We start from the raw sequence: 14120 nt of genomic DNA on the forward strand, positions 1-14120 counted from the left end.
TATTATACTGAATAATCACTGATTTGTTTGATTTGAAACGGCATAAATGTCAAAACTGACTCGCTCCATAGTTTCCTGCATTTGATTTTACCTTGTGTTCTGTCATACAGAAGAAACAGGAGGGGGAATTGGTGACTTCCTAGGGTGAGGAATTCGTGAGAGTTTGCTGTTGCCAGTGAGACCTTATTCACAAGGTCAAGTTATGAGATACAGTATGCTCAGATGGCACAGACCTGATTTCCCAAAACAAAAGAACTGAACTCAACTGGTGAACTATGAACTGTGGGTGCCCCAGAGACGGAAAGGGGGTTTTACCTAGGTGGGTTTTTATGGGAAAATCCCAGAACTGACTTTGCTTCCACTGTGCCTAGATGGATCTTTCAGTAAAGTTTTACTCTTGGTAGTTTTAAAGAGCTGGGAGTTCCATTTGTTGAAATGTGCCAAATGGGATGGTTGACAATAAAACTAATAACATCGCTCTAAAATAGAAATAAGATCTCGTATTGGCAGAAAAAAATGAGGTAAAAATTAATTTATTGACATAAAATTGCAAAGGAAGGAGCTACAATGCATGAGACACATTTAAAATTACAATTAGTAATCCGATTGTTGTAGATAACTTAGATAAGTATAAAAAGATAGAAGCAACACTAGGATTGTAAGAATTTTTTTTAAAAACCACACTATGAGCCTGGAGGAACATTGTCCATGGGGGTCGCGATGAGTCGGACACGACTTCGCAACTAACAACAATGATCCTGTAAGTCTTACATGGAGTCTAATATTTGCTGAAGCCCTGCTAAGGTTTGTTGGGATTATGAGTATTGTGTATATTTAAAAGGAAGCAGAAAGAAGAAAAAACAGAGAAAGATTACAGAATATATTCAATTATGGGAACCTACAGAATCACTGACTGCAACTAAATGTTAAAGAAACAAGCATGATACATAAATGAGCTGTGACGGACATCTAAAACCCATGATTTTGGGGTTTAGCTGTAAGATAAGGTATTTTTAATACTGATACACCCGAACCCATGACCCTAAAGCCTATAAAGCTTCGATTGGACACCTCATTTTAGATTGATTGACTGACCCGTTCTTTCCATTTCCAAGGCTACACAGCTGCAAGCAACTCAGTGTGGCATAGACCACCAAAGGAAGGTGCAGTAGCAAAAAGCTGAGGAACCTTTCGGAAATCACTGCTCAGCAAATAGGGATTTTTTAAAGTTTTGCCTATGGAGGTCCCCTCTTTTAGGGGAGGGTCAGGGAGGCGTCTTCAATCAAAGAGAAAGAGGGCAGAAGGGTCTCTCCAACCAAGGAAGCGTCCGAGAATGTATGGAGCAGAGCTGCGGTCCCGGTATCAAAAAAGCTCACTTGTCCCATTTCACAGTTGAGAGAGATGCGGATCCTCGTGGGCTTCTCGGTCAGGACAAATTCAGAGTATGATGGAGAGCTAGCCATATATTTCTCTCCCCATTTCCTAAACACCCATTGGCTGGTCTGCATATCAACATATGTTTCTTTCACCGGCTTCTTGGCAACCCCTACACCCCATCCTGCTGTATCTCCTACAGTAACTTCCCAGAAATGTCGCCCTGTTGAGAACCTCTGACAGCCAAGGACATAAGGATTAGGTACAAATCTCTTGCGGTTTGGGTCAGCATAGATTAGTCTCTCTGGCTCAACTCTTTTGACGCTTTTCTGATCCTTGGAGATGACAAGGACCCCAGGATCGGCTGTCCGTGGATTCAGACTTACATTCGCTGTAGGGGGGGAAGGGAAGGAAGGAAGGAGAAGAACAAGAGCTTCAGCTGCAGGCCTGGTTTGTGTCTTCACCCCCAAGATAGCAAACTTAAAGCCTCCACTCTGAAAGGAGTTCAGCTTCCAACACCCCCTCCAGGACTGGAAGATTCACTGCTTTTTGAAACAACACCTCCACATTGCCTAGTAGTCCTTCCAACCCTTCACCCCCTTCTAGCATTCCTCTAAAACAGGGGTGTCAAACTCAATTTCATTGAGGGCCGCATCAGGATTGCGGCTGCCCTCAGGGGCCGGGTGGGTGTGGCTGGGGTGGGTGCAGCCTACTGGGTGGGTGTGGACGGATTGGGTGTGGCCTACTGGGTAGGTGTGGCCAGCTCTACACCATTCGCGTCAAGGGTGCCTGTGGGGGCCTGGGCAGGAGTGGGACAGATCTGAGGGTCTCTGGCAGAAGGGGGTGGGACCAGGGCAAGTGCCAAGGCATGGTCCACTGGAGGAGCCTCACTGTTCCTCTCAGGCCATGCGGGGGGGGGGCTTATGGAGCTAAGACTGAATGCGTTTCAGCATAGATGGCCACCACAAATTTGAACATTGGCTCTCAGCTGGCCTGGGCCAGGGCCAAGGCAGAGGGGGCTATTCTCTCACTGTTTCCAGGATGGCTTCGCGGGCCACATGAAACCACTTCCCAGGCCTTGTGTTTGACATGTCTGCTGTACAATTTTCTTTAGCTTTCCTCTTGAAGGTGAGAGTAATAGGATTCGGAGTGAAGAGTGTTTGCCTTTGCCTTCAGTGAGTTCCTGGGAGGGCCAAGGTGTGAACAGGGACTCTGCCTGGAGCTTTAATACAGAAGATCAGGCAGAGCAAGAGGCTGCCATGTTTCAATTGTGAACTGGCAGAGTCAGAAGGATCCCCCAGAGGTAACTTGGGACACATAATGGAATGTGAGGAAGATCTGCCCTTTTCTCCACGAGCATCAGAATATCACAGGAATGTACAATAGGGGAGGATCTTGCTCAGGAAACCTCTGCTTTCATAACTTTGATGAGCCTAGTGCTCCAACTTTGCTTTCACCCAAAAGTCCTAATTTCTCTGCTCCCAAAGATCTGGTGTCTCACCAATTTATAGGCAGGCAGTAAAATCAACAGGATGTTATTAGCTTGGTAGAAAGTTTATGTTCCATTCAGTCCCAGCCCATAGTTTCCCATTTTTCCAGATATTGCATTTTACACCAAGACCTACTTCAATTTAGTAGAATAGAATAGAATAGAATAGAATAGAATAGAATAGAATAGAATAGAATAGAATAGAATAGAATAGAATAGAATAGAATAGAATAGAATTCAATTCTTTATTGGCCAAGTGTGATAAGACACAAAACAAATTTGTCTCTGGTGCATAAGCTCATAGTGAACATGTAAACAGCAAGTAACAGGTCGTAATTAATCATAAAATCATTAAAGTTTACTGGATCATCGTAGTCTTTAAGGTATCTAATCCTATACTTTTCTTTTTTGTTACTCTATTTTGTTTCTCTTAAAGCTACTAGCATCAGAGCTTAAAATAGCAAGCGATATAAGAGATTCTTATAACTCATATTTACCTTCCTGTAGTTGAAGTCCACTTTCCAGAGTATCTGGGGAAGAAAAGGGAGGGATTCAGCATCTCATCGCTGGAAATGGAGCAACAGAAGGGCCTCCCCAGAGATACCTTTGTTTGTTTCTTTGGACTCAAATCAGGATATAAGGAATAAGCTACAAGCCAGGATGTCATTGGTGGCTGTATATATTCTACCAGATATAAATATATTCTACTATATATTCCATATATAGGTAGTCCTCAACTTACAACCACTCACTTAGTGACTGTTCAAAGTTACAGCGGCACTCAAGAAAGTGACCTATGACCAGTTCTCAGACTTATCACCACTACAGATCAAAATTTGGGCACTTGGCAACCAGCATGTATTTACAAGGCTTGCAGCATCCCAGGGCTCTGTGACTGTCACAACATTCAAACATTCAAACTGATCTTGCAACCTTCCTAGGGAGCTTCTGACAATGGGGAAAGCCAGATTAGCTTAATAATCATGGCAAAAAGGTCATTAAAAGGGGCATGACTCACTTAACAATCTCTTTGCTTAGCAAATGAAATTTCTGGCTCAACTGTGGTTGTAAGTCAAGGACTACTTCTATATATTCCATTATATTTAGTGGAAGCTTATTCTGCTTCCCCAGTGGTCACTGCATATGGATCTGGGAAATGAACAATATAGATAGCCCTCGACGTATGACAATTGAACCCAGAACTTATGTTGCTAAGCAAAAAACTTGTTAAGTGAGTTTTGCCCCATTTTACGGCTTTTCTTGCCACATTTGTTAAGTGAATCACTGCACTTGTTAAACTAGTAACACGATTAAGTGAATCTCACTTCCCCATTGACTTTGCTTGTCAGAATGTCACAAAAGGCAATCACATGACTTTTTTCTAACATTGAACAGTCACTAAATGAACTGTTGTAAGTCGAGGACTACCTGTAATTGGTCAAATATCACTAGCTAATGGTTTCCATTTTTCAGTCACACACCTCTTCTAATGTGAGAAAGCAGAAAGCTCCTGTTCCCCCTCCTGGTGCCAGGAAACAAGGCCTTTCCCCAGAGAAATGAAGGTGTCTCTTCCACTGATCCTGACATCGATCCCTCTTTGATCCCCCTGAATCTCTTTTGGATGCTCTGGGGTCAAAATGTCATCCAGCGTAACATATCAGTGGCTGTTTTTTACCTTTAAATTTTTTCTTGGCACTTTTCAGGAGCGCAATGATATCACTGTAATCCCAGATTGTCCACTTCAGCTCTGGAAGTAAATCCACTGGATTCTCATATGTTTCGTTTGCCTGATATCTGCCAAGACAAAAGAACATTCTTGAAAATGGCCAAAAAAATGGATTGTATCTTACCAGATGACTGATGACTAATGACTAATATGGATGAGGTAGGTAAGCAATCTAGAAGATGGATATAACATTCAATCATTCAAACTGATCTTGATGGATTAAAGGTAATGCAATGAAATTTAATAGTGACGAATGCAGTTACCTTCAATTTGTGACTATTTATTACAACAGCTCTCAAAAAAATGACTTAAAACCATTTTCACATTTAACATCTATCACAGTGTCCCTGTAATCACAATTTGGGTGCTTGGTAACTGGCATGTATGTATGATACTTGCATTACATCCTACAATGATACCTTTAAAACCATCAGACATCTGTCTCTTCTTGGGAAAGACTCAATAGATGGATAAAAATGCCAAATTCAGTCTAAACATCTGGCTGACTATGCAATCAACCATAATAATTAATCACATCAAATATTGCTAATTATATTGTGCTGAGGTTGTCTGAGAAAATGTCTAAAAAGCCCTGAATTACAGTACATTGTCTTTAAATGAAATTACTGCGAAACACCAACAGAACTTTCCAAAATAGGAAAACTGCTGGAGGAGCTGTCAATCTTTGAGACTGTAAAGAGGAGGGTGGATTCACTTACTTCTTCAAGATGCTTCCAATGTCCTAAAAAAAAAGAGAGAGACAAAGCAGAAAGTTAAATTCTTTGAATTCTTGCTTTTCACATTGCCTGCTTTTTCTGAATTACATTATGGATCCCTAATATTAGCCATTACAGGTAATCCTTGAATTTCAACAGTTCATTTAGTGACCGTTCAAAGTTACAACGGCAATGCAAAAACCGACTTATGACCATTTTTCACACTTAAGACCGTTGCAGCATCCCCATGGTCACATGATCAAAATTCAGCCGCTTGGCAACTGATTCATATTTATGACTGCAGTGTCCCGGGGGTCATGTGATCACCTTTTGGGACCTTCTGACAAGCAAAGTCAATGGAGAAGCTAGATTCACTTAACAAATGTATTACTAACTTAGCAACTGCAGTGATTCACTTAACAACAGTGGCAAGAAAGGTTGTAAAATGGGGCAAAAATCACTTATCAACTATTTTGCTTAGCAACAGAAATTTCAGGCCCAATTGTGGTCATAAGTCAAGGACCACCTGTAGCCTTCATACTTTCTAAGTTTCCTTTCCATAGAAAGAGTAAAAAAAATAATAATGAGCTGAAAAAAGATTCTGAACTTTGTTACTTTATACTTTGTACATCTCGAGGTTATACTTCGTACATCTCGAGTGCAGCCAGAGTCCTACTTGCACAGAAATGGAAAGATATATCAATCTCCACAACAGAAGAATGGATGAAAAAAGTGATGCAGCTAGAAAAAAATGAAAAAAAGTGACTGCTTTAATTAGATATCCTTTGTTTCTACTTGGAAACTGCTTCTGGACTTTATGCTCAAGATAGAAAAAAATGAACTACTGATGCTTGGTTTTGCTTATTAGATTAATTTGTTTTTATAGACATGGCTAATAATTTCTAAATATGTAAATGTAAAAAGTTGAAGCTGTAATTTTATTTTGTATTTTACTGTGCTGAAGTCAATGCTTTTTTTTCTCCTTTATCCAACACTTCTTTCCCATTCTTATGCTTCTCCATTTCCCTTTCTTTATTTTCATTTGTACTTTTCACTATTATAATTTCAATAAAATTTATCAAAAAAAAGGAGAGAGTCAAAAAGAAGGCTTCCGGTTTGCGATCGCTATGCGGGCGGACGGGTGGGGTGATCTCTCTCTCCACCATCTGGTTTTCTCCTGCCGGGGGACCCTGAAGAGGGTTGGAAGTCACCCTATAGGGGTGACAAGCAGGAAGAGGACCCCCGAGTGATCACGAAAAGGCGGCAGCCCTCCTGTTTGATAAGGGGCAGCTCTTCAAGCTGACGGGGAAAAGATCGGCCACTAATGTGACCCATCATCAAGCTGCTGACAGCTAAGGCCAAACTCACTAACAAACACTTTGAAAGCAACGTGGAGGAATTGGGTGAGATTTTACCTTCTCTGTAACCTAAGTACTTTTCCTGTTAAAAGCTTTTTGAAAATTCTTCCCCTTATGAGGAGAGGGAAGGGGATTTTTCTTTCTTCTTCCCACCCTCTAAAATGGCAGCGTTTGATCACTCAGGGGAAACAAAACATTGAAAAGACCAACTTCATTGACCATCTTTTTATCTGTTTCTGGCCTTTCCATTTTATTATTATTGGATTATGATCTGCCCTATCATTAAGTCCTATTTCAATTTCCTCTATCCCATTTTGTACTTCTGTTGTTGCCCAAGCCATATCAATCCTAGACCAAGATTGATGCGGATACGAATAAAACGTGTATTGTTTGTCTGACCTGTGCATCTCTCTCCATATATCCTGAAGGTTGAGTTCTGTTACCATGTCAAAGAACGATTTTGGTAATATATTTTTCTTCTTTTTATTCTTTTTACTATTCTTATAATCTTTCTTAACATCAACAATTGCATTTAAATCTTCAATCATACAAATACTTTCATAATCCAGATCCACTAGTTTCTTATGTACCTTTTTAAAAAATTCATGTTGATTAGTATTTGGCGCATATACTGCCGTTAATAAGATTTGTTTTTGCTCTAATTCTATTTCCAAAATTCTCCCCTCTTCATCCAAATATATTAATTTTGATTTTTTCTGATCAGACTGTATAAAGATAAACAATATATACAGATGCTAGAAAAGGAGTTGACGTTATTTTTTCAGGTAAATAAAAAGGAAGAGACATCAACACAAAATTTGTGGGATACAAAAGCCTACATTCGGGGATTGACAATTGCATACAATTCTAAGAAAAATAAAGATAGGAGACTTCAACAAGGAAAATTACAAGAAGAACTTAAAAAAATAGAAGGTGACCTACAGAAGGATCCACAAAACAAAAAGATAAAAGAAAAATGGACTATTATAAAACATAAGATTACCCTGACAACACAAAAAGAAATGGCACAGAAAATTAGGATGGTGAAACAAAATTACTTTGAAAATATGAATAAAACTGGTCGATGGTTGGCCTATAAATTAAAAAAAGAAAACGGCAAAAGAACAATACATCAACTACAAGATGAAAATGGAACAGTACAATATAGATGGGAAGAAAAAAAATATAATACAAAAAAAATTCCAAAGCTATACCATCAGGAAGATATAGCAGATGATAAAGTCAAACAATATATAGAGGCAGCAGAAATGAGCAAAATCATTGACTGGTGGACATTTACACAAATTCAATCTAAATATACAGAGGATAAAAAATTATATGAAATACAAAAAGAGCTGCAAGAATTGGATAAAATTATACATGGAACCGAAATAAAATTAATTAGCAGTTTATACAAATACCTATTGAGATATAAAATGGAAGACAAGGTTGTCAAAGACACAATTATTAGATGGGCAAAAATTTTTGGATATAGTATTGGAGAAATGGGAAAAAATATGGGAAATAAACATAAAATTGACTATGTCAGCCCCATTCAAGGAAAACCAGTTGAAAATGTTTTACAGATGGCATCTTCCACCAGCAAAGCTTGCCAAGATGTTCCAGAACAATTCGCCAACATGTTGGAAATGTAAAAAAGTACATGGAACATATTATCATTTATGGTGGACATACTCAGCTCCAAAAAAATACTGGACTAAAATAAGAAGATGGATGGAAGAAATAATAGACCAACCCATAGACTGGAAACCAGAGATCTTTCTGCTGGGTATTTTAAACAGAAAATATAGTAAAGAAATACGGTTCTTAATTCTACATATAACAACAGCAGCAAGAATAGTATACGCACAGTTCTGGAAAAATGAGAATATATCATTAGAGGAAGAAGTGATAAGAAAAATCCTGGATTGTGCTGAGATGGACAAATTAACAAAAGAGATAAAAGAAAAGGAAGATACAGAGTACTATCTAACATGGAATAAGTGGTATGATTGGTTGGAGACTAGAAATAATAAAGGAGAATAAATGTGGAAAGGTCAAAAGTGGAAAATGTGTGTATAATAATGTATAGTAATAATAATACGTATTATTTTTAGTATGAGGTATAGTATGAAGGAATAAAAATGTAAACAAGAAACAACGGGACAACAAGGACAAATATATCTAAAGAAGAATAAGGGGGGGAAATGTAAATAATAGAAGATTACCGTTACGAAATTGCTGTTAAAAAAAAAGGAGGCGTATACACTGTATGTGTGTTGTTTTGTTGTTTTTTTAAAAAAAATTAAATAAAAAAACCAACTTAATATAATTAGATATTTACTTTTTTGGGGGAATTTGGGGACTCAAAAGTTCCTCCTCTTACTGGAACCTGCTATTTTATGTTTTTTGCAAAAAAAGAACTTGAATCAGATAAAAAACTAGCCCGGTACCTGAAAAAAAGTTTAAATGCTATCGGGGACATCTTGTGGCGACGCTTGGTACAGCAGTTTATTTCCTCAGATAAAGAGACTTGTTCACAGTCCAGACATGACCTTGATATTATCTATGAGAGATTCTACTCTGAGAGAACAGCTGGGCAGTGAAATTGGTTTCTAGGAATGATGGAGGTGTACAATAGCCTTCACTAGAAAGACCATTTATAACTATGTCAGTCAGGGAGCAAAAAACTTTGGTTATGTTAAAATCCTTACTTGAAAGTATGCTTGCAAACACTGAAAAACTGAAAGCTTTTGCGAAAAACAAAGGTGCCAGCCTAGAGCCACAAAGTAAAATCTTGATTGCAGATAAAAAACTACTAATTCAAAAAACAACAGGAGTGGAAGAAGTGAAGATAGAGGGCTTTACAGATCAGCAAGTGCAGCCCACTGAAAATCCAGACAATGAAACAATGACTTTAAAATTGGAAATGATTATACAAACCAGAAGAAACCTGCAAAGATGACCAGATCGAATTGAAGACAACTATACCAGAACAATCATGGGGAACTGGGTTATCAGGGTGACAAATTAATGATTACAAATGGACCTTGCTCAATAGTAATAACTGTGAGAGGGACCTCAGAGTCCTAGTGGACAATCACTTAAATATGAGCCAGCAATGTGCTGCACCTGCCAAAAAGACCAACACAGTGCTGGGCTGCATTAACAGAGGGATAGAATCAAGATCACATGAAGTGTTAATACCACTTTACAATGCCTTGATAAGGCCACACATGGAATACTGCATCCAGTTTTGGTCACCATGATGTAAAAAAGATGTTGAGACTCTAGAACAGTGGTTCTCAACCTGTGGGTTGGGACCCCATTTGGGGTCGAACGACCATTTCACAGGGGTCGCCAAACAACGCAGGCCGCCATTTTTTTCCCCTTTTCCTTGGCTGTGCTACTCCCTTTTATTCTATTGTCTTTTGAAAGACAATAAAATAGACTCTCTTGAATAGAATCTAATTCTATTGGCTTTCAAAAGCCAATAGGAATTGTCCAGGCTGTCTCTGCCCTGCTGAGCCTGCCAAAAGTCCCATTCTGCAAACGGTGCTGCACCAGTTGAGTAGTCCTCGACTTATGACCGGTTGGGGGTCACGGCATTAAAAAGGTTGAGAACCACTGATCTAGGCACAGTGGAAGTAAAGTCAGTTCTGGGATTTTCCCATAGAAATCGACATAAGTAAAAACCCTTTTCCCCCCTCCTCTGGGCCACCCACAGTTCATAGTTCACCAGTTGAGTTCAGTTCTTTTGTTTTGGGAAATCAGGTCTGTGCCATCTGAGCATATCTCATAACCTGATCTTGGTGAATAAGGTCTCATGCATTCCTCACCCTAGGAAGTCACCAACCGCCCTCCTGTTTCTGTATGGCAGAACATAATAGATTGGACAACCATTTGTTTGGGATGGTATAAGGAATCCTGCCTTGGGCAGAGGATTGGACTAGGTCCCTTCCAGCCACGTGAGTCTATGATCTCAACTTCCTGCCTGACCTGTAAGAGTTTGCTGGCTGGCTGCTGCTGCTTCTCTTCTATCTCCCGGATGAGATCGTCAAGAGAGCACAGATCCTCCGTGTGCTTGGCCAAACCCTTCTCCTTTATTGCCATAATCTCCTTCTCCGTCTCTTCCATTCTAGCCAATATAAGCTCCTCCTGTCCTTCTAACCAGAGTTGTAGTTCTCTGAATTCAGCCACTACATTTTTTTTCTCTTTTTCGATGAGCTCCTAGAAGACAGAAAAAACAAAAGGAATATTTATGTTTTATTTTTACTTAATTATATTTATTTTTATTATTATAATATTTAAACAGATTCCCTAAAGAGTCCTGATGGAAGAATTTCCTAGGAGAAAAAAAAACCATTTTGACATCAACAAGCACAGAGGGAAAGGTTTCTAAAAACCAAAAAAAGGCTCAAGTTAAATGATCTCACGAAAATTTTCTTGGCAATCAGGAATTCCAAAAAACTAGATAGAAAAATGTTTGATTTCACATTTGTTTCAATAAGATAAAATATGGTCTCTTGTTAATTTATATGCAAACCAAACCCACTTTATAAAACATGGCCCATGTGACAGGTGCCCTTAATCCAACTGTGACTCATTCAGCCAACGGTGACATCCCAGTCAAAGATACAGTCCCCAGGCTAAGAACACGTTCTGTGCCCTAACACTGTCTTTAACTGGAATTTCATTTCAGTCAGAACTTGTACTTACAAACAGGCTGCCTATTATTAAAGATGGCAGATGGTGTTCTCCTTCCTATTAGCTCAGAAGCTCCTCGTCGTTGGATCAATACTTACAAGCATCTCCTGCACTCTTTGCTCTGTGTCCGTTTTGTATGTAGCTATTTTTTCTTTCTCCTCCTTCTGAGCCTTCAGGCACTCCCCAACCTTAATCTTAAGAGAAAATACAAGATTTGAGTTTCTTTTCCCTAAAGAAGACCCAGTTAGAAGATATATAGTTGTTATAAATACATGGCAGTTGCGAAGCGTCCACATTTTGATCATGTGACCACAGGGATGCTGCAACGGTTGTAAATGTAAAAAATGGTCAGGAGCCACTTTTCCCATTGCCGTCGTAACTTTGAACAGTCACTAAATGAATTGTTCTAAGTACCTGTAATGGCAGGAAATTGAGCTGCCTGAGTCTCCTGCTTGCAGTCACCTGAGAAGCATCATGGAGAAACAAAAGCTTGGGCTGAGGTGGCTTTGGCCTGACCCCCCAGGAGTGTTTTTCAGGGTCTGCACTCCAGACTTCGGAGGACTCTATGATGATCTTGCTCTATAGCAAATGTGGAAAGTGAGCCGGCAAAGAGTGCCTATTTCTCCCTACAGGCAATTGCCATCGGTAAGCAAGGGATTAAGTCAGCCGTCCCAACCTTTCAGCAGGGTGTGTTTGTGTGTTTGTTTGTGTGTGTGTGTGTGTGTGTGTGTGTGTGTGTGTGTGTGTGTGTGTAAGAGAGAGAACAGCTACATTTGGCAGGTGCACACCCTCCTCACACACAAATAGATCTGTGCACGTGCACACCACCTCTCTCATGGCCTGGTTTCAAACAGACCATGCCCCAGGGATTGGGGAACCCTGATTTAAGTGAGGTTTTGTCCCATTTTACAACCTTTTCTTGCTACAGTTGTTAATTGAACCACTACAGTTAAGTTAGTCACAGCAAATCTGGCTTCCCCGTTGACTTTGCTTATCCGAACGGTGATCGCATGACCCCGAGACACCGCAGCCATCATAAATACATGCCAGTTGCCAAGCATCCAAATTTTTATCAGTGACCACAGGGATGCTCCAATGGTCATAAGTGTGAAAAATGGTCATAAGTCTCTTTTTTTCAGTTCTGTTGCAACTTTCAAGAGTCACTCAATGAACGGTTGTAAGTCGAGAACTACCTGTACACCAGTCTTCAAAAAAATTGCAGGCACAGAGGCAAGGGGTGGGATAAAGCAGAAGGAAGCAAGTAAACGGGTCCTAGGGTTGCCAGTGCCAACACTGGATGGCCCTCCGCAGGGATTCCCCCTGGCGGATTCCTACCTGGTACTCCCGGAAAGCCTCCTCCGCCGGGATCACCCAGTGGCCCCTGTGCTCTTGGGATAGGTTGCAGACCACGCAGATGAGGGTCTCGTGGTCCTTACAAAAGAGCTTGAGGGGCTCCCGGTGCTTCGTGCAGAAGCTCCCTCCGTCCTCGCCCCAAGGGCCTCCGCATCGCCTGGCCACTTCCAGCACCCGCGCCAGCTGCCTGTTGGGGAGGACGTTGCGGGGCCCGAAGGTCTGTCTGCACTGGGGGCAGGAAGCCTCCGATTCCGACGTCCCCCAACTGCGGGTCAGGCAGCCCCGGCAGAAGTTGTGGCCGCACTCCGGGATGAGCACGGGGTCCTGGAAATAGTCCAGGCAGATGGAGCAGGTGGCTTCTTCCAGCAAATCCTGCATGGACGCTGCGACCGCCATCGCTGCCTCCTCCGCCGAGACAAGGAAAGAGAAACTTAATTTCGCACCTCTTCTTGCAAATCAGACGACCGCCTTTGGGCTCTGCCCAGACGGGAAATCGAGACTAATGATTGTTGCTGTTGCGGTCAGCTTCGGTGGCTTCTTAAAGGAGAACGACACTATTTTAAAAAGAACAAATCGTAGAGAAGCCCCGGTCAATTACAACTGATTACCAGTGTGAGAAGGATCTATGAATCTGTATAAAATGTATTAGAACTGTTGTATAAGAAATATTGATCTAGGCTCTAATAAAGTTAAGGAAAACTTTTAAATTCACAAGCGAACATGATAATTAAATACATCTTTTAAATTATAAAAACAAAAAAGCAACACCCAACATTTAATTTTCACTAGGTAAACTTAATTATAAAGGAAAAGATTCAATCATCTCTTTTTCTGGGTTAATAAGAGTGTTAAAAAATGAACAAGGAAAACCAATTAAGAAATTAATTTAGAATAATATAAATGTTGTTGCTAGAATATTTCATATTTTGCAGTCTACCTTCCAAGGGTTTTGACTCTTGGAAATAAAACTTCTTCCTCTTCAGATAGCACCAGCATTTGTTTTTGTTTTTTCCTTTTACAGCTGAAATCCGGACCAGATTTTCTTCCCACACGAGCATCCTGTAAAAAGGGGTGTGTGTGTTAAAAACTGGGGAGAACAAACATTCTTGGGATGCCTCCTCCAATCAATTATTGATCCAAGCATAAAGGAAAAGATATTGAAAAAACCTGGGGAGAAAGAAACATCCATGGGACAGATTCCCAATTAATTATTATTTACCCAACTAGCTTGTTAAAGGGGAAAATGCCTTTAAAAAACTGAAATCTTTAAGGGATGGGATGGAGTAAACTTGGAATGAAACAGACTGGGAGAAATTCTTGATAAAATCCCAAATCCAGTGCTGCAGTTGATAGGATGTCTCAGAGATAAAGGGGAATGACGGGTGGAAATTAAAATC

The 14120-nt window shown here is 40.2% G+C and overlaps 1 protein-coding gene across 1 annotated transcript; it reads right to left on the reverse strand.

Moving 5' to 3' along the window:
* Positions 1 to 517: 517 nt before the first annotated feature.
* On the reverse strand, positions 518 to 13253 carry LOC120305180 (zinc finger protein RFP-like). The gene is made up of 7 exons (XM_039336615.1): positions 12706 to 13253; positions 11469 to 11564; positions 10663 to 10893; positions 5309 to 5331; positions 4539 to 4657; positions 3361 to 3393; positions 518 to 1765 (listed from the first exon to the last, which is right to left on the reverse strand). Exons 1-7 carry the CDS (start codon positions 13117 to 13119, stop codon positions 1254 to 1256), a joined length of 1428 nt encoding a protein of 475 aa, XP_039192549.1. The 5' UTR covers positions 13120 to 13253; the 3' UTR covers positions 518 to 1253.
* Between the last annotated feature and the right edge of the window lie 867 nt (positions 13254 to 14120).

The sequence above is a fragment of the Crotalus tigris genome, unplaced genomic scaffold, assembly GCF_016545835.1.
Source record: "Crotalus tigris isolate CLP2741 ecotype Arizona unplaced genomic scaffold, ASM1654583v1 scf7180000017666.379230911805:20528666, whole genome shotgun sequence".
NCBI classification, from domain to species: Eukaryota; Metazoa; Chordata; class Lepidosauria; order Squamata; family Viperidae; genus Crotalus; species Crotalus tigris.

What these genes read in the sequence shown, in the direction of transcription:
- LOC120305180 (XM_039336615.1), bottom strand. Translation starts at nt 13,119, where the DNA reads ATGGCGGTCGCAGCGTCCATGCAGGATTTGCTGGAAGAAGCCACCTGC. An exon ending in AGGCTTTCCGGGAGTACCAG is followed by an intron (nt 11,565 to 12,705) that starts GTAGGAATCCGC and finishes TTTTCTCTTAAG; the next exon opens with ATTAAGGTTGGGGAGTGCCT. An exon ending in CAGCCAGCAAACTCTTACAG is followed by an intron (nt 5,332 to 10,662) that starts GTCAGGCAGGAA and finishes CTTTTTTTTTAG; the next exon opens with GACATTGGAAGCATCTTGAA.